A 26,568-nucleotide genomic window follows, 5' to 3' on the forward strand; every position below is an offset into this window, starting at 1 on the left:
TTTATTGGTTCATCCAGAAGCCTCCTATACGGCGATGTTCCTCCTAGAGGTCTACAAGTAAACATCGCCTTCATACGTCTATTCAGGCGCTTAGTATCCCAGCGGTACCTTAAGCGCTCACGCACTCGTGTGGCTCCGCGTTCATCGCATAGGGCCACGTTCTGCTTACGTAGCCGTTCCACATTACCGTGGGACTTGGACTGCACAGTAGTTACGAATACGGTAGTGACTTCACACGCTCCTGTCATATATATACAGTCGCTACCATGAATATCATCTAAGTCTTCTCTCTCCACCGAACGACTACCATCGTCAGCCTACCAGCTACCAAGCTACTAACTCAACCTTCAACTCTAACTGCCCGGTGAGTTCGCGCTCTTATAGACTTCTAGTGTATACTCGCGATCGTCCTTTGTCAGTAGATGCGTTGAGCTCCCGAGATGCATCACTCGCGTTCCCGGTGTGACCGTCACTGTCACCAGCGTCCTCGTCATCTATGTCTTCGACGATAGAAACCAGCTGTTGTAGGTATGTAAGATTTCTGTATAATACGAGGCGATCAAACTAATAACCACTCACCTCATTGCGCGATAGATTCCGGGCAGTGCTAAGCTCAGACCAAGGTGCGTCAGCGTCGGCGTCAGTGAGACCACCAACACCAACTTCTGCAACCTCAGCGGCTACAGAGGGCTTCTTGGACTTGCGGGTGGACTGCGTTGCGGTCGCTCGAGCCTTCCACTTCGCATTCACACCGGTGGGGAATGTGTTCGGCTTCAGAGACCTATCAATAAGTGTGAGTACTCGAGTGCTTCTTCGGGGTATGCGTCACAAATAGCCATACCTGTTCGCCGTGGGAGCGCGTGCGGTGCTGACCTTTCCCTTTGACGCCTTTGCTGCCTTCAGGGCAACGATTGCTGCCTTCGTTGAGCCCCTCTCATGTTTTCCGCGCTTCTACATATATCGCCGGTAAGTCTCTAACTTCTCTACCAGAGTTTTTGACCTACCTTTGTTATCACGGGCAAATCAGGCTCGGCTTTGTTGTCGAACTCGCCATCCTCTTCTTCATCATCCTCTTCGCTCTCCTCGCTCTCCTCACTCTCCTCACTCTCCTCACTCTCCTCACCCTCCTCTTCGTCATCCTCTTCACTAACGTCATTGCCAGATGGATTACCTAAGGTAAGCATCATTCCCATATCCTCGTTTACCTGCCTGGCTGCGTCATCCACCTCCAGGTCGGCCAAGTGCTGGAGATCACGAGCATGGCTAGCTCGGAACTTGTGCCAGAGCTCCTGTTCTCGCTGCTTGTCGGCTTGAACTTGAGCAGATGTTCGCTTTGGGTGCGGCTTGTCCGGCTTGGCTGGATCACGGTTCTTCCCCTTGCGGTCGGGCTGGGGGCTGCGTTGAGGGGGAAGAGGCTTTGTTGAGGTGCGTGGTTGAGCCGTATGTTCAAGCTGGTCGGCGGTTTTGGTACCTGACCGCTTGCGCGCCTTGGCTGCTTTCCTCTTCAGGTTATGGCTTTCGGATGTGGTGGTGGCCGACCGAGGACGCTTCCGGTCACTGAACAGAAGGTTAGCCGTCATTATTGCTGTGGGATAAGACATGCACTGACTCTTGCTGAAAGCCCTGACTATCTTCAGAAGTGGACACCGCCACCATTGCAGCGGGAGTCAACATAGGCTCCTTGGCGCTTGCACCAGCGTGTAGACGAGCTGACGAGCGAGTAGGGGCAGGAGGAGTAGAAATGCTGGACTTGGCCATTGTGAAAAGTTTACGGAGGAGGACGGAAGAGGAGGGAAGCGAAAAACAGTTGGACGGGATGGGCTCTTGGCAAGCGAGTACGTACACTACTTCCTGTTTCACCCGCTCAGTGATTCAATTGTTTTCCCCTTTGTCCGCCTTGCACCTTTACGCTGACGTGGCCACCCGCTCAACCAACACACTTCCTGTAATTTTAACCCGGCATCTCCTTGCATGTCACCTCACACATCCCCTCGCACGTCGCCTCAGGGCTCCCCTCGCACTTCTCAACCCCTTAGAACTCCTTGCACCTTTCCCTGTCCTCATTGCCCTCGCAGATGCAGGACGGCCCGAGGTCTTAGAAACCACACGAATACCGTCCACCAGAGTGTCACTGATGGGCTCCCTCCAGGACACGACAGTGCGGAGCCCGAACGCGCAACATTCCAGTATCACCCTCAACTCACAGGTACATGCGGGTCATCCCTTTCTTAGGTTAACACTAACAACTGTTTGAACTTAGGACGGAAGACGACGAGTATGGGTGGCTACCTTGATCAGGATGCACCTGCACCACCCACTGGTCCTACAGCTCCTGCTGAGACGGCTGAGGCATGGCATCCTTTCCAGTCTCGCACGGAGTTCGACTTTGCATACCACCACTACGTCAAAGCTGAGAGCTCAGCAAGCGAAATCCAGACCCAGCTCGACTTTTGGTCTGCAATTTGCGCTCCGCTTGGCTCGACACCTCGCTGGCAGAATGAGAAAGATATGTACAGGACGATCGATAAGGTTCAAGTCGGCGGTGTGCCTTGGCACGTCTACAAGATCCGATACCAAGGCCCCATTCCCGCCAATTCCCCCCCGAAATGGATGACGCAAGCGTATGAACTATGCGTTCGAGACGCACGTGCTGTTGTTCATGAGCAGCTCCGGTCCTCAGATTTCAAGGACCAGATCAGCTATCTGCCTTACCGGCACTTCAACCACCATGGGAAGCGAGTGTTCTCGAACCTCATGTCCGGTGAATGGGCATGGCAGCAAGCAGTAAGTATAATCCTTTGTCTCTAATTCATGTACGCCATTTAACATCCTCTCTAGAATACCATTGCAGAGGATCCCGAAACCCACGGATCCATGTTTGTCCCAATTGTCGCTGGCAGCGACAAGACGACCGTTTCAGTCGCGAGCGGTCATCAAGAATATCACCCCGTCTATATGTCCCCTGGTAACCTTACAAACACAGCCCGCCGTGGGCATGGCAGTGCTGTCCTACCGGTAGCTTTCCTGCCAATCCCCCGTGGTACGTTTCATTTTCAGTACTGTTGTTTTGATTCCTTGGCCATTTCACTAACGTCAAACTCAGCAAAGCGCCGTCAGCGCGAGAAGCCCGAGTTCAAGCGATTTTGCCGGCAGCTCTATCATGAAGCTCTCCGCATCACATTTGCGCCGCTTGCTGCACATATGATAACACCCGACATTGTCAAGTGCCCAGATGGGCATTTCCGACGGGCTATCTACGGTTTAGGTCCATACATAGCGGATTACCCTGAACAGGTATGGCTATCCGCTGTCGTGTCCAACTGGTGCCCCAAGTGCGTATATCCCATCATTCTATTGTCTATCGTGTGATTGCTAATTTCCATTGGTCAGATGCGATGCGAAGCCGTCGGACCTTGACTCACCAGATGCGACTCGAAGGAGTCGAGAGAAAACGGATGCGTATTGTTCAAGACTCGAGACTAAAGTACTCTGGACCGACTTTGGTATCCGTGATGATTATCGCGTGCGTCTTGTTAATTTTATGTTGCATAGCCTTTTCTGATGTTCATGCCAGCCATTCATGCATTCTTTTCCGCGCGCGGACATTCATCAACTGCTCGCGCCCGACCTCCTTCACCAGGTGATCAAGGGTACATTTAAGGACCACGTCGTGGAGTGGGTAAACCAGTATATTTTATTGGAGTACGGACGCGTTGAGGGTGAAGCCATTATTGATGACATAGATCGCCGGTGAGCCTTTGACGTCATGCTCACTCATGTTTTGGACCCTACTGACCCTTCTCTCTTCAGAATTAGTGCAGTACCTCCGTTTCCTGGATTACGTCGTTTCCCGGATGGTCGTGATTTCCACCAATGGACCGGGGATGACAGCAAAGCGCTCATGAAGGTACGCTACATTGCCACAATGGCGGCTTTAATGTATCTAATATTTTGTCAGGTATACCTACCTGCAATCGCCGGCTACGTCCCATCCGACATGGTCAAATGTCTTCGCGCATTTCTCGAGTTCTGTTACACAGCCCGCCGGAATAGCATTTCCGCTGATGACCTGACCAGGCTTCAAGCCTCCCTGGATGATTTCCACCATTATCGCCAAGTTTTCATCGAAACCGGCGTTCGCATGGACACGATCTCACTACCCCGCCAACATGCTCTCTCACATTACATCCGCTCGATCACCCTGTTTGGCTCCCCGAATGGTTTATGTTCGTCAATTACAGAATCGAAGCATATTGTGGCTGTGAAGAAGCCGTGGCGCCGGTCCAGCCGGTATCATGCATTAAGCCAGATGTTGACAATTAACCTGCGAATCGACAAGCTCCGAGCGGCTCGTGAGGTGTTCGCCCAGCGTGGGATGATGGAGGGAACTACGGCAAGCTACGAACATTTCATACTCAGTGGTGGAGTCCCCGCCCCTCCCGCTCCACCCCCACAGGCTGAAGACCCCGATGATGACGATGAGAGCCCCATCGCTGGTCCAAAAGTTCTCTCCTCAATTGAATTGGCTCGACGTCGAGGTGAGCTGCCACATTATTCGGACTCTATTCCGCTATTAATGCTGACTTGTTTATCAGCATTCGGCTATCCACGCTACCTCGCCCAAGTTACCGACCATGTCGGCCATCCTCGACTCCCCGAGCTCATCCAACGCTTTCTGTACGACCAGTTGAACCCCAACTGCTCTGACGACGAACCCCCACCCCTTCATAGGTGCCCTACATTTAGCGGCCGAGTCGACATATTCCACTCAGCCGTCGCTCGGTTTTGGTCTCCGAGCGACTTCTCCGGCATCGGCGGAATGCGACGTGAACGTATAAGAAGCCATCCCAACTGGCGTGGAGAATATGATCGGCGCGACACGGTTTTCATTGACACCAACGCCGACGAGTCAGGAATGCGGGGTATGATGGTAGGTCGTGTCTTTCTGTTCTTCTCGTTTAAGTACGACACCACTACGTACCGCTGCGCCCTCATCCAGTGGATGGTCCCGGCAGGTGACAGACCAGATGAGGATACAGGCCTATGGGTTGTCCGGCCCGAATTCCTGAACGGTCGGGCTAATCTCGCTGTTATTTCATTGGATTCTATTTCGCGCGCTGCTCATCTGATTGGTACTTACGGTCGTGCACCCATTCCCGAAGACCTTGAATTTCACCAGTCTTTAGACGCATTTCGTGCATTCTACGTTAATCGTTATGTTGATCATCATTCGCACGAGTTTTTACAAGGAGACGAGTAGCCTATGTATTATATACTGTACTAGTACCTCCACCTTGTATAACTTGTTTTGCCTTGTCAAAATTGTTACCTTGCGACAGGCCGGCAGGGCACGAAAAGACCCGCAAGGTCCACAAGTATTTGTCGGTTTTACTGATGCAGTCTACAACAAAACACTGCCGTTGCCTCCCCTTGGTGAACGCACATGCTTCTCTGAGGGGTATTTGGTGAGAGCTATTTGCGCATACGTTTCTTGAAGCGCTCCATGACCTAGCAATCGGTCAGGGTCAGGGAATATAACAAGGAGAGACTCGGAGCTGCACGTACCGCTTCGTCCGTGGACATCTGCGGCCTTTCGTAATTCCGCTGGCGCTCCTGGATGGGAGGGAGACCCATTGCCTCGCGCTGTGCGTCGCGCATGATCTCGGCGTCCGTCTTTTGCCTGAGGTTAGGACGAAAGACTGTAGGGGTTACGCGATCAGATGGTGCCGCAGATGCAATGGGGGCAAAGGGAGGACGGCACGTACATCGATTCGCGGCGAGGTGTTCCTCGTCGTTGTACACCCTCTTCTTCTCTTTACGTTCCTCTGCGTGGATACGCTTCGCCTTCTCGGTCTCCTCAATGTTCTTTAGCCGAGCGCTATGGCTTGGATCAGCGCTGCCCTCGTGGATCGGATACACGAGTACTCACTCCATGCCGAGGTCCACCTCTGGTATAGCTGTCAGCATGGCCATGCTGTTCGTAACGCTGCCTTCCTCTGCGAGCTTCTTCTCGATGTTCCACTTGTCGGACTTGTGCTCGCTCTCGGAGGCGTCGGCTGGTATGTCCTCGGACAAGTCGGGGGCATTACGCATTTTCTTGATGTTCTCTTCTATGTATTCCATCCTGTAGCGTGAAAGAATGGTAGGTTATCCCGGATACTATAAGAGAGAGGAATGAGACGGACGCACATGTGCTTGTCGACATCAAGCGTGTTGGTCTGCTGCGTGAAGTTGCTCGTTCGAACGGCACGTCTAGCCTGAGCGGCTGCGTCTTCTTCGCTAACGCACGAGTTACGGTCATTATCATGCAGGAAATAAGACAAAGTGACATGGCACGCACTCATCTCCGGCGTCCTCCTCCTGCCTCACACCGAGTTTGAGCCCGCCCTTATCCTCTTCCCCTTCCTCCTCTGCCACTCGCTTCTTCTTCTTCTTACCATCGCCCTTGAATAGATTACTCGCGTCAATGCCCTGTCTCTGCTTCCGGAGCCGCCGGAGCTCGAGGAGTTCTGCAAGGCTGTAGAATGTGAGCAGCCGTTCGCGTCCGAGGCGATGGCAGCGCAGACACGCACGGTAGCGATTTGTCCTCTTCTTCCGAGCCTGAGCCGATGCGTTTCTCCTTCTCTGGCTCGGACTCGGACTCTGGTTCGCGGACGCGTGGGTGGGGTCTGTTTCGACGTTTGATCATGGCGGGGAAAGGAAGTGAAGGGTGGTGTTGGTGGCTGTGCACACGCGGCATTCTGCACCCGGCGCCCGCTGTCTCACGAGCTGAATCTGGTCCAGAAAGTCCGAGATCTGGGAAAGGCGGCAAGTCGCGGCGGCAGGCTGGGCGGCGCGGCGTCAGTGGCGGTGTATAAACTAAAAATCCCACGATGTGACCGCCGCGCGTCGCCTCGCCGCCACGCTTATGCGTGCTAGAGCAAAGACTGAGCGTGTTTGAGTCCGCCAACGTTGTATCCCTACACTATAAGTTTCGACATATCCAAACTCGAATAAGAATGATTCGGACTCTATTGAAAGTGCCGATTCGGACTCCAGTGAACATGAATTAGATTGATACTCCAGCGACTCGGGCTGACGACGATACCACGATATTTAACTTCTATCTCTCGGAGTGTAGTGTAGCTATGTTGACCGCATCAGCTCTCTTGTACTTTTGTACTTTGTATCAATGCTGCGTCATGCACTGAGCTGCATGGAACTGTTTAAATTCAGCGACAGGGTCCAGTTGAGAGTGATAGAGCAGCAATGGCTGCACGCGTTGACAATGAGGCAGCGAGACATAGCACGAGCATCGTAGTACGTGGGCATGGATAATCATAGTATCGGTACGTCCAGCTGCAGACGATAGCCTGGTATCCAAGGTGCTATGCGAAATCCAAAAGACAAACCATACGCTGTTCATCTCGCAAGCCATCCTCGTTTCGCTCAGATCCTTCGTCTACATAAATGTACGATATCCTCCCCAGACATCGTTCATCCATTTACGATTGCAACCTCGCGTGCCTTTCAAGAGGTCCACAGTTTCCATCCTCTTTCATGCAGCTCTCACATGGGCTCCCTGAGTGGGGTAGTCTGATAAAGTACCTAAGTATGCGGAAGCTACTACTTGTGCAAAGTCGAACAGACAATGCTTCATATGCTTTGTGCGTTCAGACCCGCCCTCTGGAAGATTGTGTGAGTACAATATCCTCCCTTAATACGGCTCCGTCTCAAAGGCTTGTAACTCTGTACCATGCCACCGGAAATGCTCTTGAACGCCGCTCTCAACACCAAGGTTCGGCGCACGGATTATGTTCGTAGTCTGTATTTCTTCGTCATATGCCACTTCTACGGCGGCGAGCCGTCCGTACGGTGGCTCGTCAAGGGAGTAAAGGATCCGCGTAGATCCGGTCCAGTTGAAGGTATGTGCACCGCCACTGCCGCCGCGCCGCCGCGCCGCCACGGCGGCATATGCCGCCTTTCCCATTTCCCGGGTGTTCTCATCTGGTCTTGCTTCTGCCCTTTTCAAACTCTTTGAACTCACAGTCGACGCTACTGGAACAGTCATCGCAACATACCTCGGCAGCCGACGGCACATTAATTCTGATCGCGTCGTAGCTTGGCACTCTCTACCTGCTGACAGGACGGGCATTTCATGGCGGGAATTTGGGGCTGTATTCCTTTGCGATCGATCTTGGCTTGGACACCCTGAATCTGCAGCTCAGCCAGAGCACTCCTCCTCGGTAAAACTTGGCTCACAAATGCGAGGACTTTCCTTGCTGGCTTCTTTGGCATGCAGAAATTCCAAGAATCAGGCTCGCCTTCTTTTTCTACCTCAATCAGGCGGAATGCCTTCCCGACACGGCTGTTCAAATCAAGAAGCATCGCACACGCAGAGGAGGTATATAACTGCTTGCCTCCGGCTATTTTCTTCTTCTTTCCTCCATTCACCCAGCTCGCTTTTTGCCAGCGCCCCACACCACATTACTATCCCTACCAAACACATTCTTTTTATTCACACGTCTTCACGCTCGGTCACCATGCGTCTTTCGTTCGCAGCAGCCGCTGTCGCCCTCGTGTTCTCTAACGCCCTTACTGGTGTCGCATCGCCTATTGGCGTGCCCCTCTCTGAGCGTGGTGCTGACCTCTCGAAGCTGACGTCGACTGGTGGCGTCTTGCACGGTACGTCCTCTTTTCTTCTGGGCGTTTATCTTGTATCGACGCTCACGTTTGCTATTAGCGCGCTACGATAGGGACCGGTTCGATCGCCACCGCCACCACCGCCACCACCGCCCCCATCGCTACCGCCCTCCTTTTTCTCAGAGCACTACCACGTCTCAGAGCAGCACCACCTCTTCAACTCAGAGCAGTACTTCCGTAGCACCCGTTGGTACCATTACTCCAAACGATGCCGTGTCGGATGCGAGCCTTGGGTCTCTCGGAGGTCTCCCGATGAACGTCGATACGCCCCAGATCTGTTCGTTTCTCTTTTTTTCTGACCTCGGCACTGGTAGCTGACTGCATCCCTCCTGTTCCAATGCCCACATAGCTCGGAGGCTCGTGAGCGCGAACCTTCCGGCTCCCATCGGGAAGCTCCGTACGTTTACTTTCTCGCCCCACTCGAAGCCAGACCCGGCGCTAACTAGCCACCACCTTTCGCAGAAAGCCGCCTCGCAGGGGTCAATCTCACTGACATCCACGCACGCGCCGGATCTATCAGTATCTCGAACATCACCGCTCGCGCAGTCCATCGCGCTCGTAGCCTCATTGGCAGCATCATCGCCCGCGCGCCATACACGCAAGAAGAAGAGCACGGCACGCAAGAGATCTCTGAGAAGCGGATGAAGAGCACGCACCACCGCGTCGCTGACTCGCGGCACCCTAAGCATGGACACGGCCACTCCGGGCACGAGTCCTCGCGCAAGGGTAACGGGCACGTGAAGTCGCCTGGACGGGAGCAGGAACCGTCGGCGCACGACGTCTTCCGTGGCTCTCGCCAAGGCTCTGAGCCCGGTTTCTGGGGTGAGAAGTATATGAAGCGCGAGGCCACTTCGGAGATCAGTATGGGTCCCGAGTCCGCTCCCCCTTCCTTGCACCAAGGGTTCATCAAGAACGCAGACTATGGGGCGATTACCAGTAGTCCTGCACCGGTTGCTGCTCCTGCTCCTGCTCCCGCCCCTGCGGACGGCAACACCAAGATCTCTGCATAAATAGCCTTTACTTTTGGACGGCCGATGCGTGTATTTGTACTGGTGTCGACTGTATGGTTCACGATCGGACAGACTTGACGCAATCGCGAAGCACGTATTCACTCTTCATTGTGTGACCCTCGAAGGAGTGAATTAAGCAATGCATAAATAGTTAAGCGTTCACAAAAGCAAACAAACAACGAAGAAGAAACCACGTGCTATATTAGCATCGTACAGAAGATACGACCGGGGCGATGGGTGGATGCATGTATGTACGTATGTGATATGAATGATTATGGGTTATAACACGAAAAGAGAAACAAGCGAGCGAGCAAGCGAACGAGATACCGGCGGTCGTGTCTAATCACGACAACGCTATGGCAAAACGAGCGGCATAGGGGGATGATGCAGAATGGGCGCCATGCGAGGGCGGGTACATGCTATGCATGCGGTTTTATTTTAGGGTGCCGGCTCGGGCGAGAACGACACCGAGCGTGACGCTCTTGCGACTGCGTCTGCGTCCGCGGCGGCGGCGGCAGATGCGGCAGCGAGCAGGCGCATGCTCTCTGGTGAGCGGAGGCCGCCTCTGCGGAGACGGGGCGCCTGCAGCTGGGGTGGTGTGTCATCGTCGGCCTCCGCCTCGACGATAGCAGTCTCCGAGGGTGTAGGCGCGGGGAAGAAGTATTCGTCTGCTGTGCCGCCTGTTCGGACGCCTGTGCCTGGCTCAGCGCTAGTGCCGGCGACGGATGTGTCGTCTGTGTCGGCGTCGGAGCCCGATGCGGGCGGGGTGGGTATGGATGGTGGTGCTCCTACGAGGGCGGGCCTGGGAGCCGCGATGGACGGGGATCCCGTCGTCCGGGGGAAGAACCGGCGCGCGGACGGGCCGCCGCGGAGACCGTGCAGGGCGGCCCAGTGCGCGGGGATCTCGATGGGCTCAGTGGCGTCTGCGGCGTCGGTGACTTCGGCTTCGGCAGAGGGGAGAATGGGGTCGCCGTCTGCGTCGAGGTTGTCCGGCGCCATTGCCGAGGCTGATGGACCCGCATCCGCATCCGCATCCGCATCGGCAGCGGCGCCTGGAGCTGTCGATGTTGATGGGTCTGCACCGGAGCGGCTCGGCCTGCGGGGCGGGGCGGCGTGTGTGTGCGGGTGGTGGGGCGGGTGCGGGTAGGGCGGGAGGACGCGCGTCGCTGTGCGCCGGCGGGATGTGAACTCGGAGAAATCGTCGACTCTGTTCGCACCTGCGCCTGTCTCTGTCCCTGCCCCAGCGCCTGTCCCTGCGCCTGTCCCTGAGTCTGAGGTTGAACCAGCACCCCCATACCCATACCCACTGCGCTGCGAAGAAGATGAAGGGTGGACATGGTGCGACGCGCGCCTCACCGCGGCCGGATACGGATGGCGCTGTCTCGAGAGCGACGAGTGCAGGATGCTGCTCGCGGACGGGAGGTCTCGTCCGTTGCCTGCGAGACCCGAAGGAGTGCGTCTGCTCGCAGAGGAGGATGACGACCCGCGCGCCGACGGGTAGACGAGCGGCGGCAGCGGCGGCAGCGGCTCGGGCAGCTCGCGACCACGCTCGCGGTCGAATGCGGATATCGCAGGCGGTAGGCGCCGTCCGCCGATCATCCGGTTCCACCCTCCTGATGTCCCGGGTATAGACGGCGACGACGACGAGCTAGTAGACGTTGATGCGGTGAGAGGAGCATGCGGCCACCCAGCGCCGCTGAGAGACGACGTCGGAATCGCTGCGCCCTCCGCGCCAGTCCCATCAGCAGCACGAGGGCCAAGCGAGAGCGCATCGTACGATCCAAACGTCTCCGGCAGATCGCCCATCGCAAGCGCCGCAGCAGCGTTCACATCGTCCGCCCACGGCGCAAGCGGATGCACATGCGCGAGCAGCTCCTCGTCTTCCTCGTCCTCTCCCGCGCCCGGACCCGGACCCGGACCCGGCGCACGCGCGCGCGACAAGCCCGGCACCATACCGCCCAGCCCCGACCCCATGCCCACCGCTCTCAAGCCCGACCCTATCCGCATTCCTGCGCCAATCCCCGCACCCGGCGCAGACCCGCTGCTCCCCTCGTCCTCGAGCTCGAGCTCGCTCGGCGGCGCGCTGAGGTACTCCGTCGGATCGAGCACGGCGTTCACCGCGCGCGCTGCGTGGCCCGCTCTGCGCGCGGCATGGAGCGCGGCGGCAGCGGCGGGGACGCGCGACGGGGGCGCGTCGTGGTATACGGCTGCGACGGTCGAGAGGCGGCGGAGGGCACGTTGGGTGGTGTATGAGACGAGGCCGCGCTCGATGCTGGATGGGCGGGAGAGGCGTTCGGCGTATTCCTGTTTGTGAGATTGTGGATGTGAGTGTGGTGGGGTTCGTCGGTTGTGACGTCGTGACGTGGTGAGGCACGAGAGAGGGAGATTGGCGGATTAGATGGGCAGATAGACGAACGCGGGGAAGGAAATTGAGATACGAGATGGACAAGAATGCGGGAATGAATGTGGGAAGAGAGATGCAAGCGGAGGTGGTGGAGATACCAATTATGCAAAGGACCGTAAATGGCCTTAATAAGTGCCTAGCGCAAAGCAAGAGGATAGCGAAAACGGACCTTGACGAGGATCTCAATCAACGAGGTAGTGAACGAGTCGCCTTTGTCGAGGTCCCGGACAAAGGCCTCGTAGGATATCGAGGGATTGGTCTTCTCAAGCCTGCCCCGCTTTATAGCGCCCGAGCTGTCAGAAGCAAGACCGTGTCAGCACATCATATCGTGAGCCCACAGCGGTCTATGGCGATGAGGTGAATGACAGGGGGTGAGGGTGGGGCGGGGGATAACGGCAAGGACGTACACGAGGCTGCGCATCTTGGAGCCTAGGACGGTGTCATGGTACTCTGCCGTCCTGTCGTTCCAAGATGCCAAGAGAGGAATTGGTAGTGAGGGTTGGTGTAAGCGTTGGCATTGAAGTTGGCGTTAGTGTTGGTGTGGTGGGCGGGTGTGGGTGCGTAGACAGGGCAGGGCAGAGCGAGAGGAGGCGAGGGACCAACAAAGCAAGCAACTGTCAGTGGGAGCGAAATGAAAAAAGGGGTTGAGTGGACGCACCACTGTCCCATGTCTGCCAGAGTCTATGCGAACGGTGGGGAGGAGGGAAGCGAGGAGGAAAGGCGACGAGGAGGAAGGAGAAGAGAAAGAGGGGATATAGGAGAGACCGGGTAAAGTCGAGATGGAGATGGAGGTCGAAGTGGTCAGGTGATGTCGATGCAGTCCGAGGACAGTCACGACGACGACAACGAGGACCGAAGACAACGGACGACAATTAATGACACTGCGCCCTCACAAAAACGTGGGATGCCTGTCAACTCTTGTTTGCCTTCTATTGCTCATTGTTTGCTCCCGCCACAGGCACAGCCACTTCCCCACGCGTCGGCTCGGTGGCTGAACGCACACACTATGAGAAATCATCTATGGCCACGAGGGAAAACCAAACACTCGCAGAAACAGGTCACGATGTGTAAAATCTTTTATCATAGAAGAAAACATAACAAATTACGCACGAGCGTACAACAAGTACATCCAAAAACATATCCACGGACAGATAAAATCTCAGCTCAAGACGACGTCTCGCTCTCATCTGCAGCACTCCCGCCCGAACTCGGGGCAGCCTCAACCCCACCTCCGCCGTTCCCGCTCCCGCTCCCGCTCCTGTCCCTGCCCGAGTCCTCCGGCGTCCCATTCGCCCCCCGCGGCGGCGGACTCCTCGCCGTCACACCCCCAGCACCCGCACCCGCAACACCCGCAGCCCGCTCGCGCGAGCTCAACAAGCTCTGGAAGAAATTCTGCAGCACCTCATGCTGCGTCTGCCCTGGTCCCCCACCCCCGCCTCCCGGTCCTCCACCCAGCGCAGGCGACGTCGACCGCCCCGCCTGCCCACCTGCACCCGGCCCTGGACTGGCGCCCGGCCCAACACTCTGTCCCAGCCCTCCCGGCCGACCGACACCCGCACCGCGCGATCCCGACGACCGCCTATCCGGTCCCACACCCATCCCCGCACCAGAACCCCCACTCGCACCCAGGACCACCGACGCGCCCGCGGCCCCGGCAGACCCCGCGCCCGCCCCGTTCGCCACGGGACCCGCTGCACCCGGTCCACCGCTCGCGCCGAGCCCACCCACGCCCGCCTCCATCTCGCTGAGCGCGCGCTCGACGTTCGGGAGCGAGAACGAGGAGTTGCCCAGCGGGCCGACGATCCCTGCTCCCGCGCCTGCGCCTGTGCCGCCTGCGGCACCGTTGACAGCGGCTTCGGCGGCAGATGTAGTGGGGTTGCGCAGGAACGCACCGCGCGGGTCGCGGTCTGGCTTCTTGGCGTTGTCGTCGTAGTGCCGCGCGAGGAACGCCTGTTCGGGCGTGGGGTTGTTGAATGGCGGGAGCGCTGCAGGCTGCAGCGGGCACAGAATTTGATCAGCACGAATGACAACGCTACACAAAAGCAAAAGCAAAACCTCACCTTCGCACCCTGATCAGGCACCAACAACCTATACATCCTCCTCGCCCCCTGCCCCCCTCCCCCTCCTTGCTGATTCTGCTGCTGCTCATCCTCCCCATCCACAGGCGCCGGGCCCTCCAGATCCGCCTCCCACGCGTCCCCCCACACGCGCGCCTCGAAGCCCTCGCGCAGCACGCCGATCTTGCCCCACGAGTCCCACCCCGCGGGCACGACGATCTGGTCCCGGTCCAGCGTGTTCGGCTTCTGCTCGAACGGGAACGGATTGCGCGTCGGCGCTGGCGCTTCGCCTGCCATCGCGGGTGCGGATGCCGCGGGCATGAAGAGGAGATGCAGGGCGTGTTGCCGCAGGCTCTGGAGTGTCGACGGCTGCGGGGTCGTGTAGAACAGCGAGGCACCGTCTATGCGCGCCGCATATCAGTTTAGCACACGCCATGTACACACGCATTCGTCGCGTTGTGAAGAGAACGCACACTTTAGACAGATCGTCCTGAGCACCTGCATAACGCTATCCGTGCGCTCCTCCCACTCGCCGCCCTTGCCCTTGACCATCCCGCCCATCCCGCCCGTGACACCGCCGGTCCCGTCGCTCTCCTCGTCGATCAGGTCCGCCTTGGTGCACACGACGACGACCGGCACGCCCGCGGCGTTGTGCGTCAGCGTGCCCGCGCCGAGCGGGAGAACCGTGCCCGACGTGAGCGTCGACGCGGGGAGTGCGTCCGCCGAGGGCTCGGTATAGTGCTGCAGGTGGTGCTGTACTGTCTCGTCGTGTGTCATCGTTTAGCATGGTTTTGATAGTGAGAAGAGCATGTGGAACGTGTACGCACGCCGTTCGCGGTTCTCCTCCCTCGCAATCTCCAGCTCCCTCGCTCCGTCCGCTGGCTTCCCCGCCGCTGCTGTAGCTGCACCTGCCACAGCACCCGCACCTGCGGCTGGTCCCGCCGGTGCAGCACCGCCATCGCCGCGTGCCCAGGCCTCGACCCAGCGGAGCCAGAGCTCGAGATCATCTATAAACGTCCACGGCTTCGTCCAGTCGAGCACAATCATAACAAGCGTATGCGGGAGCGACGCGCGCGGCGGCAGAAAGTGCGGGAGCAGCGCGGAGTACGCGGGCGCGCCGGACGGGACGGTGTACACCGAGAGGCGGGCGAGGGTGTCTGCGTGCCGTATCGGAGAAAGAGAGCTGGGTCAGCACGAGCGCATGGTATACAGCCGTCACGAAAGCTCACCTTCGTCTGCGTCGTCTCTTACGTCTGCCCAGTCGTAGCCCAGTGCGAAATCGACGCGTGCGTCCTCGCGCTCTTCGTCTTCGGAGAGCGGCTTGCGGAGGAGGGCGGATGCGAGTGTGCTCTTGCCCGACTGGGGACGGCCGAGGAGGACGATCTGCTTGGAGGGTATGGAGCGCGTCGAGGAGACCGAGTCGAGGATAGACGACCAAAGGTCAGCTGGCGGTGCATCAGGGGAGGAGGGACGCGAGGGCAGCTCCATCGCGCGTTGGTATGTTGTGCTAGAAGGTTATGATAGTCGAGGTTTGTTGCAAGTTTGTAGTGATCATGTTAAGGACGGGAGATTGGATCTCCGCCACGCGTTTCTCTTGCGCGTCTCCCAGCCACAGCAACAAAGAGATCCATCAGTACGCCCAAGTCACTGCCGATAACCTTGAGGCTCGAACCATCTTTTTGTTAGATCTCAGCCTCCTCGTATAAGCAATCGTATTATCATCAGTCGCATACAACCACCACTCCAACGCACTACACCCCCCCAACCATGTCCAGCGCGATCTCCATCCCGCACCACCAGCTCTCCGAGTCGCCCTACACACGCAGCATCGCCATCGCCGACTGGCGCATCTCTGCCCGCACCCAGCCCATCGCGACCGACGAGGAACGCACCGCACTCGAGCGTCACCTGCGTCTCCCCCTCCCCGAGATGACTTTCCCGAACAACACACTCCAGATCGTACACGCCCCATCCGGCTTCGCACTCTCCTTCGACGCCAAGAGCGCACTCGAGGGTGTCAAAGTCGGCACCCTAAACGACGAAGACGGCGGCGTCAAAGTCGGCTACTCAGACGCATGGCTAAAGACCCGGTGCGTAACCCACCCCCTCCCTCTCTCCCCTCTCTCACCGGCACCCCCGATAACTAACCACCCCGCCCCCCAGGACAGAACAGACCCAACAACCCAACAGCCCATGACCCTCTCCACCCCCTCCAACCCGCACGACTGGACCTACACCACCACCTACACCGGACACGTCCCCGACCCCGCGCGCGAGGCCCCCGTGCACCCGCCCCCGAACGCCGCCGCCGTCGGCGACTTCCCCGACAAAGCCACGTCCACCGCATGGTCCAACGGCCGTCCCGTCGCATGGGCGCCCGCGCAGCCGGGCACCGCGCAGCACGAGATCCCGCTCGCGGAGCTCACGCGGCCCGATCCGATTCTGTACTACGCCGAGGTGCCGCTGTTCGAGGACGAGCTGCACGATAACGGGTCGTCCCTGCTCGTCGTGCGCGTGGTACGCCCTTTCCACCCACCCATCCCTCCCTCCCTCCCTCCCTCCCTGTGTATTCTATCGCTCAACTTCTGACACCGATATTGCAACACAGCGCGTCATGCCCACATGCATCTTCCTTCTCTCCCGCTTCGCCCTCCGCGTCGACAACGTCCTCTGCCGCATCCACGACACCCGCCTCTACGTCTCTCTCACATCCGACGCCGCCCAGCCCCTCGACACCTCCCCTCCCCCCAACGTCGTCGTTCGCCAGATCGGCGGCTGGGAGGCGCCGTACGATGCTATCTTCCGCGTACGTCATTCCCTGTCAAACCGTCCACTCAGCGGAGGAGAACTGATCTCCTTCTTTGCCCTTCAGCGTCTCCCAGACAAGTCGGACCGCACGCCGCTCCGCGATCCGACATTCATTGCCAAGGTGCTCACCGAGCTTCCGCCCGACCAGTCGCAGAAGCCTGGCGCAGTCACGCAGTGGCGAGGGCTCGGGACGCGCACAGAGGTTGCGACGCTCACGACGTAATCCTGTCTTCGGCGCAGACGTATATGTGAGCAGATGTGTTGCTTCGTCGAACGTATTTGGGATTTAACGATCAAGCAGGTAAAACGTACTCGTACGTCAAAACTTGTATCATGTTGTCTGTCGGCTTCTTGTTATCGCTCTTGCATGTCGTGTTATGACGAATCAATCAACCACTTTCTCTTCGGAGCTCCCATAACGAAACGTGTGCGCCAACAACATTCAACGCTCAGACTCTCATACATACGTGCATGACACCAGGGTGCGCACCGGAGATCCCGACTCTACCTCTGTCTCGGGGGACAGTGCCCTTAGAGCAGGTTCGGCACACGCATATGCTCACTACTGACCACACCAAGGTAAAGTCAACACACATTATTCCTCGTCACTACATGTATAGGACAGGAGCCCGAGTACGAAAGATTACGAAAGATAAGAAGTCACGGACAACGAAGACGAGCGCCAAGCCCGACGCACTGAAGTACCCACCAGAGCCACTCTACCTGAGCCCGAGTCAAACTCAAGTGGACTCGTACTTGCCAGATTCTACGACGAATGTACAGTCAGTTGCGGCGTACATGAGTAAAGTAAAGAGCGGAAGAGCTCACCTAGGGCAGCATCGTCGTTGGAACCGTCCTTGGGCGACTGGCCGTTCGACTCGGCGCCGTTGGCCTTGGAGTTGTCCTCGCTGTCGATCTTGGAGTCGACCTTGGGCGCCTTGGCGACCTGGACGTCCTTACCGGACCCAGAGGCAGCGCCAGACTTAGCACCCTGGCCAGACCAGTCCACGTTCTTCCAGTTGTCGTCGAAGCCCTCCCACTGGCGCTTCTCCTTCATCTGCGCGGCGTCCTTCTTGTCGTCGTTAGAGGAAGAGTCGTCCTTGGACGCGTCGGCGGACTTCGCCTCAGAGCTGTGGTCGGAGTCTTGAGCCTTGGGCGATGCAGGCGCGGCGGAGGGGCCGGAGCCGGGAGAACCAGCAGAGGCAGCAGAGGCAGACGCGCCTGACCAGTCCAGCTTGTTCCACATATCGTCGTAGCCGTCCCACTGACGCTTTCCCTTCCCACGGTGGCCCGCTTTGGAACCGCCAAAAGTCATAGCATGGCGAAGCCCTGAGGCAGAAATGTAGCGCTTCTCCTTCTCCTGCCCCTGAGCGCCGTTCATGTCCTGAACCTTGTGTGCATCGGGCGCTCCGGACGAACCAGACAGGCCAGAACCAGAAGAGACCGAGCCGGAGGCGCCAGACCAGTCCAAGTTCTTCCACATATCGTCGGACCCGTCCCACTGACGCTTGGCCGGCCTCGGGCGATGCCTCGAAGCAGAGAAGCGGAGCAAGCGCTTCTCGACGAGCTGATTGTGCGCGCGGCGGTCGTCCTCTCCCTGCGTGCCGTGCTCGCCCTCGCGGTGGTGGTGCGGGTCGCCGCCGTAGAAGACGAAGTAGCGCTTGTCGAGCGCAGCCGCGTCCGAGTCCGAGTCCGCGCCAGTGTCTCTCATGGCGATGCTAGCAATGTCGTCGTTGGCCGATCCGGGCACACGCGGGGGTGAAACGGGTGCGGCGGCGACGTGGGCGAGGAGGCCCGAGAGGACGCAAGGGAGAAGAGCGGATAGGGCGGAGAGACGCATGGTAGAGATAAACGAGATTAACGTGGATTATGTATGATTAGAATGCGGGGAAGTGAAAAGAGACAGTGAGGGTTGGTAGAGATGTGTTGCTGAAAGAGCGGGAGGGGTTTTTTGCAGGCGCAAGTGGGTAGAAGTGACGGAAGGTGGAACGCCCTGTCGTCTCCGACCCACGGGTTTTTATATCGCGAAGTTCCTTGACATTCCATTCTCTCCTTCACATTGACATCGGCGCTGAGATCGCCGCGAAGGTGCCGCTTCAGTCGTTGGAATCTTAGGAGCACTGCGATTGCAGGTTCCATGGAATGTGACTTCTGTGATTTCTTACTCAGGGTACCCCCTGGAATTTGGGTTCTTTGAATCAGCTTCTTGGGTTAAACTGGCTCCATAGCTTGTCTGATCTGAGCCTCGTGTACGAATGTTTCATCAATTCACTCCTACACGTCCGAGGCCGGCTTGACGGTCTCTTGTATGACTTCCTATGTCGACTTAACAGTGCTAACTATGATATGCTTCGAAGTTGGGTCGTGATTAGACTGGGTATTATACAATATTCTCACAGGATAGCTGACTTGTTTCATCACCATGTTATGCGTAGCCTAATGCTGCATCATGACCTCCCCACCCTTGATATCTACACGTCGATTGATGCCGCCAATCATGAGCTTAATGAGCTTCGCGGCAGTCACGTCGCCGTTGTACCGTTCGGTGTCAACAATATCCTGACGAAGCGAAGTCAGATACGAATCAACGTAAAGTTATGGAGCCTCACTCTGATCCCTTTCTTTGGCGACAGATTGTTATCTAGTTTTTGGAGGTACTCAGATGCTTCCGAATCGTTTCCTACTTGCACAAACTGGATTCCGACCTGGACCCGGCGACTTTTTCAGTATAATGTATGCTTAGCGGGAGCCGTGACGTACTTGAGTGGGAGGATATTCTTCCCTGTCTAGCCAGTGCGCAAACTTGACAATCGCGTCCTCAAGGTCTTGCTCGTCGTCTACGATCCCAAGTAATGCCATGAGCACGTAAACTTTCGGCGGAAATAGTAGAGGACTTACCTGGCCTGCCGTCGGTGATGACGAGGTAATTCACCGGTTTGATGGTCTTCTTTCTTTTCTTACCATCAACAAGTTGATCCTTGTAAGCCGCTAGCACTTCACGGACGACGGGTCCAAGTGGCGTAGAATATTTTGGAGAGACCTTGTTGAAGACGTCTCTGACTTTTTTTGCGCTCTTACCCAGCCATATATTAGGATTCCGTTTACTCGAATCAACACAAATCAAACCTACTTTGAGCCCTTTACCCTGGTGATCGCTGTTGAGGAAGTGGATGTCGATACCATTCGCGTCATATTCGGACGCGATAGCAGCCAGCTCTGCGATCGCTTCGCGAGCCTGATAATCCGCATTATTAACGTGTATACGCTTCAAAAGTGGGCAGGAGATGTTCACGTACCTGTGACCATCGCTTTCCCTGCATGGACCCAGAATCATCGATGATAAGTACGGTGTCGTACCGACGAAGCGCAGCAAAAACGTTCTCCCGTGCACCCTGTTTCCCACCCTTTCCCGAGTGAGAGGCGTCAGAGAACGCGGAGAGTAGAGCCGAATCTGATATTGGAGCCTCCTTCGAGTAGGCAGGCGGAGGGGCGTCCGAACGCGAAGAATAAGCTCCCTGGTCGAGTTCTTGACGAGAGGATTTAGATGAGGAGCTTCCCATACTGTGGGCTATAAATGTCGGATCGTTGTCAGAGCAGACCTATTTCTTGGGGGACGGTGATGAACTGAACGGGGTCAGAGAGGAGTAGAGGACCTGGACCGTATGCAGCGCTTTTATAATTTCAGGCCTCCATACCTGTAGGTCAATGCGACCAAAGAAATGTGATTGCCACTCGTCACCTACGGGGCCACTCAGGTTGTCAATCTGACGGACAGGGTCATGGGGATTCATCCATACAGGGTCGTCAAGGGTTGGAGAAGGGCGGCACCGAGAGCTTTGTTCCTAAGTTTAGCGCTTTGCTGTAGACAGCCAATGACAAGAGGCTGTACAATCACTGGTACATCGCCCCCGAGACTTCAAGTGTCTAATCCCGATATAAGCATGATTGGCGTGTAACTAAGCGCATGTGGATAACAACAACAGAGTGAGGCGAGACAATTGACTATTGTTCGAGGCAAGGTCCAAGCACTGCAAAAACATATGTACCTGATTCTCATGTATGCACAAGGTACACGGCGTCTGATTTTGTTTAATCATGTGCTCTTGACATGGTTCTGGAGTCATGTACATGTACCTGGTATACAAAATCATGTACAGCTACCTGAAACCACAAAATCATTATCACCCACCCATGCTGATTATAGACAAATATAAATATTTCAGCTGAAACCATTGCAATTGTATTACACTATGAATTTCAGTGTTCATTAACACTAGTAGCAAGACTAGTAGAGCTTCCCCTCCTAAGCTATGATCCGGTGAGACTTGTGTCGACGCGTGTGAACACTTGCTATATTCGGGCAGAAGTTTGTAACTCCGCAGCGAGCGGCTCTCAACGTTCAACATTCTCAACGCGCGCCATGGTCTCAACGTCCATCCTACACTGTGTCGACCACAGCAACCCTCACGCCTCACGCCTCGACCAACGCTTATCCCGTCCCCTCAGCTATGCTCTCTTCACCCCAGCTGCACCCTCATTGCCCTAGCTGCCGTCCCTTCGCCATCTTGCGCTCCAAGCGCAAGCTCAAGTCATCTCATTTTGGTCCCTTCATCCCTCTGAATCCACACACCCTGCCGCCTCTACGCTCATGCTCTGCTCGTGCGTTCTTCCTCAGGCCGACGTCTCCCTCACCAGTGTATCAGTGTTGGGATGTGTGGTAACATGTCAGTAAATCCTTTTACCTTCTCATTCGCGCACCTATGCTATTTTCTCTTCCAGCGCGTGGGCGGCCCATCCGGACGGTGCGCCTGCTCCTCCCCTCCCTGCAGCCACTCGGAGCGCAGCTTGGGCTCCCCATCTCCGAGTCCCCGTTGCCGCCACTTGCCCCCCCTTTCTTGCACAACACCCCACCCCTTAACCCTGCTGTTCCCACATCCGCCTCGTAGCTGCCACGTCCTCGGAACCCAGCACCTCCTTCACCACCGCCAACACTTCTCAGAACACGAGCGCTGCCTGAGGCCTCGCCATGGGCTGAACTGCCCCCACCGCCCGCTATTTCCGTCCTCGCACCGAAGGAAGGCGGTGCACGGAAGAAGCTCGTACCGAAGCGTGCATCCAAGTCCAAGCTCGCCATCGGCATAGACGCTGGCACTAGCACTGCCAGCGGATGCAGCAAGGAAAACCGCACGCTCGGTCGCAGCCACGGCCACGCGAACATCAACAACGATGTTTCGGATGATGCGCGGCGCGCCGGTGCTACTTCGAAGAAGGGCCTTCGAGATCTATGTCGACTTTGCGAACGCGAGCGGGTGCAATGATGCCGACACGGTGCTCCTGTGCACATTGAACAGCTTGAGGAGACAGACCGGAAGCTGATGGTTGTGGTGCCGGTGTTGTAGAAGTTGCGATAGGGATTTGTTGTCGCTCGACACTGAGATATGTGGTACGTCATTTAAGGACATTAACGTATTTGCTGGCACTTACACGACCAATCACCCAGCCCACTCCAACGATCTCTGGGACGAAGTGTTGATGGTGTCGGTTCCGCGCCCAAGAATAAACGTGTCTGTAAGCATCGTGATCTTTTTTATACTGATTCTTCCGACAATGACGATGAGGGCACCCCGGCGCCGCCGAGGAAAGCGGCCAAGATTGTCCGATCGGGTGCAGTGGCGGAGATCCAGTAGCTATTTATATTATTATGTAGCTCATTAATAGAATTGCATTTGTCCTGATTTTGCATGTTCCCGATGTGTGATAACTGCCTTGTTTTCAATGAAAACTAATCATTATGCTGTGTTCTTGCCTTTCTGCCAAAAAAAATCAGGTACATGTAAGGTGATTCGGACAATGGAATCGTACAAAAATGTACATGATTCATTTTCGGGCAAGGACCTGATTGTCATGACAGAATCCCAATGATACCATATACATAATGAATGATAATCGTAGATTTTGCACACGATTTGTGCTCATGATATTCAGGTATGTCCGGGTTTACAGTGTAAGATCTCAGGGTCACAAGTGCAATGGAACATGCGCAAATCACAGTGAGCGTCACTACAGGCAAATACAATCTGTAAGGATCGAGGAGCCATTGACAGCAGAACACCCAAGAGAGGGACAGAAAAGCACACCCTCCATACCAGGGCCAATTGTCATTGCACCGCTTCCCCTTGAACACGTCAGGACAGCACGCGGGGCGATACAAAACAATTGCACTACAAGACACTTCTTCATTACCGCTTCTCTTGGAAGGGCCGCATCACCACTACGCCATAGCTGGTAGAAGTTAGTGAGGCATGCGTGCTCACTGCTCTCCTTTATGAACAGACCTGGATGCTCGAGGATGGTCGTAGCGAGGAGGTAAGATGCGCCAATGCTTCCGAGGCCAGAGGCCGAGGGTGCAAACACTTGGCAAACACAGGTCTGTGCCACATGTGGCTATGCAATCCCTTTTTGTTCCTTTACTCCCGTACGTCAGCTCAGCAAGAGACACAGACTCATCAGAGCTCGTTTCAACAAACGGGAAGATCCAAATCCAACGGTGAACGATACGACCGACGAAAATATTTCTTGGGAAATTATGATGTGAAGCCTTCTCCTCGGCAACACGAAAAACACACACAATAGCACACGTAATCTACGAACCAATTGCCACTTGACGTGTCGCTCTTGGTTTCACCTGATCCAGCTACGGCTGCGCGAGGCGAGCCTGCGCGGTTAGTTCCGGGGGGAGATGGGCTACTGGAAGAACCATCCTCGTCTAAGTCCTGATCACGCCTTCGCTGTCCGTCGCGTTGGTCACCACCTGCAAGCACACGCTACATGATGGAGTCGGCGTTCAGAAAACGTGCACGAGAGACTTAAGCGGTGTCTTACCTTTTTATCCTTGGCAACCTTTACAAGACTGAACACACTCAGAGGGTGGTGACTTTCTCTGCCATCGCGACCAGACGCAAAAGTAAGGCGGATGCGGGAAACAAGGCGGGACGCTAGCCCTCGAGAAGCCTGCTCTCCTGGATCCCGCTGTTGGCCTCCCATGGCTAGAGTTCGTGATTTTTGCCTTTGGGGTTCGGTGCGTACGCCTCGCGCAGGGGCCCTAAGCATCGCAGGCATCTGCAAGCTGCTCAATTTCGACGCTAGAAGACAGTTGGAAAGGACTTGCGTTTAATATCGACTCCATATCGACGTCGGAAAGGTGAGCACCCCTGCCTTCTGGGTGTACGTCCTTTTCAACAGGCAAATGCAAGGCAAGTGAACATAGTCGACGAAGAAATATCAGCCCAAATACCATGCAGCACATGCGACTTCACGTACCTCATCTTGGTCGAATAATGGATTCTCTACTCCCCCTGACAAAATTACGTCGCCGGTAGAAGCCTCCACCACCTTGATCGGTCCATCCCTGAAGCTGATCGCGATCCTTTCTCCCGCCGGGGAGAATGCAATGGCGGTCACGTTCTCCGTATCTAGCATTCTCCACACAGACTCTCCGCTGGTTGCGTCAAACATCCCCGTCTCAGCGGTAGGCACGCTCGGCCCAACGTTGACCCAAGAGACGATGAACGTGCGCCCGTCAGGAGAAGATGCTGCTGCGAGAACGCTGGTCTTTTCCTTATGCACGTTGAGTATTTCCCTACTTGTGGTCACATCCCAAACGTTGACATCGTTGGTGCCGCCGGTACCGAGAAGGTGGCGACCGTCAGGCGAGAAAGATACCAGAGCATTACCGCTCATTTGGACTTCCCGCTCGAAGACGACCTCCAGTGTGTGGGTATCACAAACTCGGACACTCCGAGAGCGCTCGTTCACGTACGCTAGATGCTTTCCATCTGGAGAAAAGTCAATATCGAGAACTGCCCCGCTGTTGGGTACAAGGATAATCTTGCGGCTGTCCAAAACGTCGCGCACTAGATGTAGACCGCCACTTTGTTGAAGTACAACGGCCAGTGTAGAAGAATCCGGCGCGAACTGTAGTCGGCGGGTTTGACTATCAACGCCCATGAGAGGGGGAGCATGCTCTCGCCCAGTCTTGGCATCAACAAGGACAATAGTGCCGAGTTCTCGCGTAGAGCCGATGGCCAGGAGCCTGCCGTCGCCAGACAGCGAGATTATAGAGCCCCCATGGAACAGAAGTTCACCTACTTGCTTGCCGGTTTGAGCGTCCCATGTGCGGATGTAATCGTCAGACGGAGCGCTACTGATGAACTGACGGCCGTTCGGAAGCCACTGTATGGCGTTGATTGGGACGTGATTCGAGCGATGAAGCACGAGTCGCCTCTCGTCAGCTGGATTCTGCCACTAGAAATATCCAGTTTATTGAGTTGAAGCTCGCATAGAGGAGGGAACGGGCATACTGAGGACAAAACCACCTCGTTATCTTGGATGTCCCAGATAACCACATCGTTTTCGCCCTCTACGCACGCAACGCGATCCTTCGACGGCGAACACGCGACTGCGCGAATAGCTCCTTGCAGTCTGTCGTGCCTCAGGGGCCCTGCAACCAGCGTACCACTAGACGTATCCCACACGCAGATCGTTCTCGCCTTTGAGCTGTCAATTAACCAGCTCCCGTCGGGAGAAAAGCACATGCTTGAGGTCTGGTCAACGTGGCCTCGAAGCGGGCCCTGTGTAGCCTCCCCCGTGACTAAACTCCATATCTGTATGCCCCCGGCCAGTGCACGTCCTGCGAGTATGTTGCCTGTAGGAAAACAGCAGAGCGGTTCAGAAGCGGGTACCCGGGACAACACGCCCGTCTCTTGCTTTGAATCCAGACCGAAAGAACGCATCTCCAGAGTAGAGTTTTCGCCATGATATGCATATACAACGTGCTGGTCGTCTGAAGAGAAGGCCACAAAAGAGACGAGGTCATCCATCTTGCTAGAAACGAGAACTCGCGCGACCAGTTTTCCCGATTCTGTGTCCTGTACCGCGAGTTCAATGGGTGTGAGGATAGCAAGCAGCCCTCCGTCTGAGGAGAAGCTGACCGCATGCGCTGCCTCTAAGCCCATGCCCATGCTTTCGTACTCTGTTTCTATTGGTGTGATTTCATCGTCTGGCTGCTTTTCCACATTCCAGACAAAGACACGAGCTCTGTCAACATCCTGGACTCCGCATATCGCAGATAGACATCGGTTAGAGCGACAGAATGTGAGAGAAAGAACTGGATGGTTAGTCGTAAGCAATCGAACTTGCTCGCCAGTCTGGGGGTCCCAAAGCCGTACAGTCCCATCGGAGCCGCCAGTAGCAATAAACCGATTGTCGGGAGAGTATTCAATGGAAGTGATGCGTCCTGAGTGTCCTTTGAATGGTCGAGAGTGTTCCTCCGAGTCGTATTCACGAAGCAAGGATGTGAGAATCCAGTCGCTGACGGGAACCGAGACCATGCTCTCAGCTGTAGCGGAGGGGCGTGATGGATGTGTGGAGCATGGCGACAAATTGATCCTCAGCGCTTGTGGGTCCACATTTACACGAAAGGCTCGGCAACCGCCAGCACGCGTAGTCCACCTCGGCAAACTGATTCATTTGATACTCCGATTTCTAAGGTTCCTTCACAGTTTGGTCATTGTAGTTGGCGGGCGAGATTTACGTTACAAGTTTTGTG

General features: G+C 56.2%; 11 protein-coding genes across 11 annotated transcripts; 4 read left to right on the forward strand and 7 right to left on the reverse strand.

The window, feature by feature from the left end:
* Window positions 1-378: 378 nt before the first annotated feature.
* Window positions 379-1,656, reverse strand: CONPUDRAFT_158396 (uncharacterized protein; the record flags this gene model as incomplete). Its single annotated transcript, XM_007775413.1, has 5 exons — window positions 379-519; window positions 580-781; window positions 842-951; window positions 1,005-1,557; window positions 1,610-1,656. 5 exons carry the CDS (start codon window positions 1,654-1,656, stop codon window positions 379-381), a joined length of 1,053 nt encoding a protein of 350 aa, XP_007773603.1.
* Window positions 1,657-2,277: 621 nt separating this feature from the next.
* CONPUDRAFT_130963 (uncharacterized protein) lies at window positions 2,278-5,260 on the forward strand (the record flags this gene model as incomplete). The annotated part of the gene is made up of 8 exons (XM_007775414.1): window positions 2,278-2,784; window positions 2,839-3,040; window positions 3,104-3,332; window positions 3,391-3,523; window positions 3,575-3,750; window positions 3,811-3,907; window positions 3,959-4,538; window positions 4,596-5,260. The coding sequence occupies 8 exons, from the start codon at window positions 2,278-2,280 to the stop codon at window positions 5,258-5,260; spliced, it is 2,589 nt and encodes an 862-aa protein (XP_007773604.1).
* Window positions 5,207-6,678, reverse strand: CONPUDRAFT_130968 (uncharacterized protein). Its single transcript, XM_007775415.1, has 7 exons — window positions 6,573-6,678; window positions 6,341-6,517; window positions 6,190-6,274; window positions 5,930-6,124; window positions 5,766-5,878; window positions 5,566-5,699; window positions 5,207-5,508 (listed from the first exon to the last, which is right to left on the reverse strand). Exons 2-7 carry the CDS (start codon window positions 6,342-6,344, stop codon window positions 5,473-5,475), a joined length of 567 nt encoding a protein of 188 aa, XP_007773605.1. The 5' UTR covers window positions 6,345-6,517; window positions 6,573-6,678; the 3' UTR covers window positions 5,207-5,472.
* Window positions 6,679-7,696: 1,018 nt separating this feature from the next.
* On the reverse strand, window positions 7,697-8,050 carry CONPUDRAFT_158399 (uncharacterized protein; the record flags this gene model as incomplete). Its single annotated transcript, XM_007775416.1, has 1 exon — window positions 7,697-8,050. One exon carries the CDS (start codon window positions 8,048-8,050, stop codon window positions 7,697-7,699), a length of 354 nt encoding a protein of 117 aa, XP_007773606.1.
* A 472-nt stretch (window positions 8,051-8,522) lies between these two features.
* CONPUDRAFT_168926 (uncharacterized protein) lies at window positions 8,523-9,692 on the forward strand (the record flags this gene model as incomplete). The annotated part of the gene is made up of 4 exons (XM_007775417.1): window positions 8,523-8,664; window positions 8,723-8,959; window positions 9,032-9,079; window positions 9,145-9,692. The coding sequence occupies 4 exons, from the start codon at window positions 8,523-8,525 to the stop codon at window positions 9,690-9,692; spliced, it is 975 nt and encodes a 324-aa protein (XP_007773607.1).
* Window positions 9,693-9,897: 205 nt separating this feature from the next.
* Window positions 9,898-12,966, reverse strand: CONPUDRAFT_168927 (uncharacterized protein). The gene is made up of 4 exons (XM_007775418.1): window positions 12,755-12,966; window positions 12,504-12,554; window positions 12,266-12,389; window positions 9,898-11,996 (listed from the first exon to the last, which is right to left on the reverse strand). The coding sequence occupies exons 1-4, from the start codon at window positions 12,763-12,765 to the stop codon at window positions 10,131-10,133; spliced, it is 2,052 nt and encodes a 683-aa protein (XP_007773608.1). The 5' UTR covers window positions 12,766-12,966; the 3' UTR covers window positions 9,898-10,130.
* A 239-nt stretch (window positions 12,967-13,205) lies between these two features.
* CONPUDRAFT_168928 (uncharacterized protein) lies at window positions 13,206-15,641 on the reverse strand (the record flags this gene model as incomplete). Its single annotated transcript, XM_007775419.1, has 5 exons — window positions 13,206-14,088; window positions 14,157-14,554; window positions 14,627-14,911; window positions 14,981-15,310; window positions 15,383-15,641. 5 exons carry the CDS (start codon window positions 15,639-15,641, stop codon window positions 13,261-13,263), a joined length of 2,100 nt encoding a protein of 699 aa, XP_007773609.1. The 3' UTR covers window positions 13,206-13,260.
* A 253-nt stretch (window positions 15,642-15,894) lies between these two features.
* On the forward strand, window positions 15,895-17,352 carry CONPUDRAFT_146826 (type 2A phosphatase activator TIP41). Its single transcript, XM_007775420.1, has 5 exons — window positions 15,895-16,243; window positions 16,322-16,670; window positions 16,762-16,959; window positions 17,026-17,209; window positions 17,263-17,352. The coding sequence occupies exons 1-4, from the start codon at window positions 15,921-15,923 to the stop codon at window positions 17,182-17,184; spliced, it is 1,029 nt and encodes a 342-aa protein (XP_007773610.1). The 5' UTR covers window positions 15,895-15,920; the 3' UTR covers window positions 17,185-17,209; window positions 17,263-17,352.
* A 2,045-nt stretch (window positions 17,353-19,397) lies between these two features.
* CONPUDRAFT_130975 (uncharacterized protein) lies at window positions 19,398-20,435 on the reverse strand (the record flags this gene model as incomplete). Its single annotated transcript, XM_007775421.1, has 6 exons — window positions 20,258-20,435; window positions 20,092-20,196; window positions 19,860-20,034; window positions 19,722-19,798; window positions 19,571-19,666; window positions 19,398-19,520 (listed from the first exon to the last, which is right to left on the reverse strand). Exons 1-6 carry the CDS (start codon window positions 20,279-20,281, stop codon window positions 19,398-19,400), a joined length of 600 nt encoding a protein of 199 aa, XP_007773611.1. The 5' UTR covers window positions 20,282-20,435.
* Window positions 20,436-21,433: 998 nt separating this feature from the next.
* Window positions 21,434-22,334, forward strand: CONPUDRAFT_168932 (uncharacterized protein). Its single transcript, XM_007775422.1, has 3 exons — window positions 21,434-21,620; window positions 21,741-21,903; window positions 21,961-22,334. The coding sequence occupies exons 1-3, from the start codon at window positions 21,470-21,472 to the stop codon at window positions 22,277-22,279; spliced, it is 633 nt and encodes a 210-aa protein (XP_007773612.1). The 5' UTR covers window positions 21,434-21,469; the 3' UTR covers window positions 22,280-22,334.
* A 1,729-nt stretch (window positions 22,335-24,063) lies between these two features.
* CONPUDRAFT_168933 (WD40 repeat-like protein) lies at window positions 24,064-26,350 on the reverse strand (the record flags this gene model as incomplete). Its single annotated transcript, XM_007775423.1, has 3 exons — window positions 24,064-24,192; window positions 24,282-25,265; window positions 25,322-26,350. The coding sequence occupies 3 exons, from the start codon at window positions 26,348-26,350 to the stop codon at window positions 24,064-24,066; spliced, it is 2,142 nt and encodes a 713-aa protein (XP_007773613.1).
* Window positions 26,351-26,568: the final 218 nt, after the last annotated feature.

Source organism: Coniophora puteana, assembly GCF_000271625.1.
Source record: "Coniophora puteana RWD-64-598 SS2 unplaced genomic scaffold CONPUscaffold_14, whole genome shotgun sequence".
Classification (NCBI taxonomy): Eukaryota; Fungi; Basidiomycota; class Agaricomycetes; order Boletales; family Coniophoraceae; genus Coniophora; species Coniophora puteana.

Excerpts from the sequence above, each read along its gene's own strand:
- CONPUDRAFT_168927 (XM_007775418.1), bottom strand. Across the intron at positions 12,390-12,503 it reads TCCAAGATGCGCAGCCTCGT|CTCGGGCGCTATAAAGCGGG; the intron begins GTACGTCCTTGC and ends TGCTTCTGACAG. Across the intron at positions 11,997-12,265 it reads TGATTGAGATCCTCGTCAAG|GAATACGCCGAACGCCTCTC; the intron begins GTCCGTTTTCGC and ends TCTCACAAACAG.
- CONPUDRAFT_168932 (XM_007775422.1), top strand. The coding sequence starts at position 21,470 with ATGCTCTCTTCACCCCAGCTGCACCCTCATTGCCCTAGCTGCCGTCCC. Across the intron at positions 21,621-21,740 it reads TCTACGCTCATGCTCTGCTC|CGCGTGGGCGGCCCATCCGG; the intron begins GTGCGTTCTTCC and ends TTTCTCTTCCAG. Across the intron at positions 21,904-21,960 it reads GCTGTTCCCACATCCGCCTC|AACACGAGCGCTGCCTGAGG; the intron begins GTAGCTGCCACG and ends AACACTTCTCAG.
- CONPUDRAFT_130968 (XM_007775415.1), bottom strand. Across the intron at positions 6,125-6,189 it reads CTTGATGTCGACAAGCACAT|GATGGAATACATAGAAGAGA; the intron begins GTGCGTCCGTCT and ends TTCACGCTACAG. Across the intron at positions 5,879-5,929 it reads GAGGTGGACCTCGGCATGGA|CGCTCGGCTAAAGAACATTG; the intron begins GTGAGTACTCGT and ends TCCAAGCCATAG.
- CONPUDRAFT_146826 (XM_007775420.1), top strand. The coding sequence starts at position 15,921 with ATGTCCAGCGCGATCTCCATCCCGCACCACCAGCTCTCCGAGTCGCCC. Across the intron at positions 16,671-16,761 it reads CCCTGCTCGTCGTGCGCGTG|CGCGTCATGCCCACATGCAT; the intron begins GTACGCCCTTTC and ends ATTGCAACACAG. Across the intron at positions 16,960-17,025 it reads CGTACGATGCTATCTTCCGC|CGTCTCCCAGACAAGTCGGA; the intron begins GTACGTCATTCC and ends TTTGCCCTTCAG.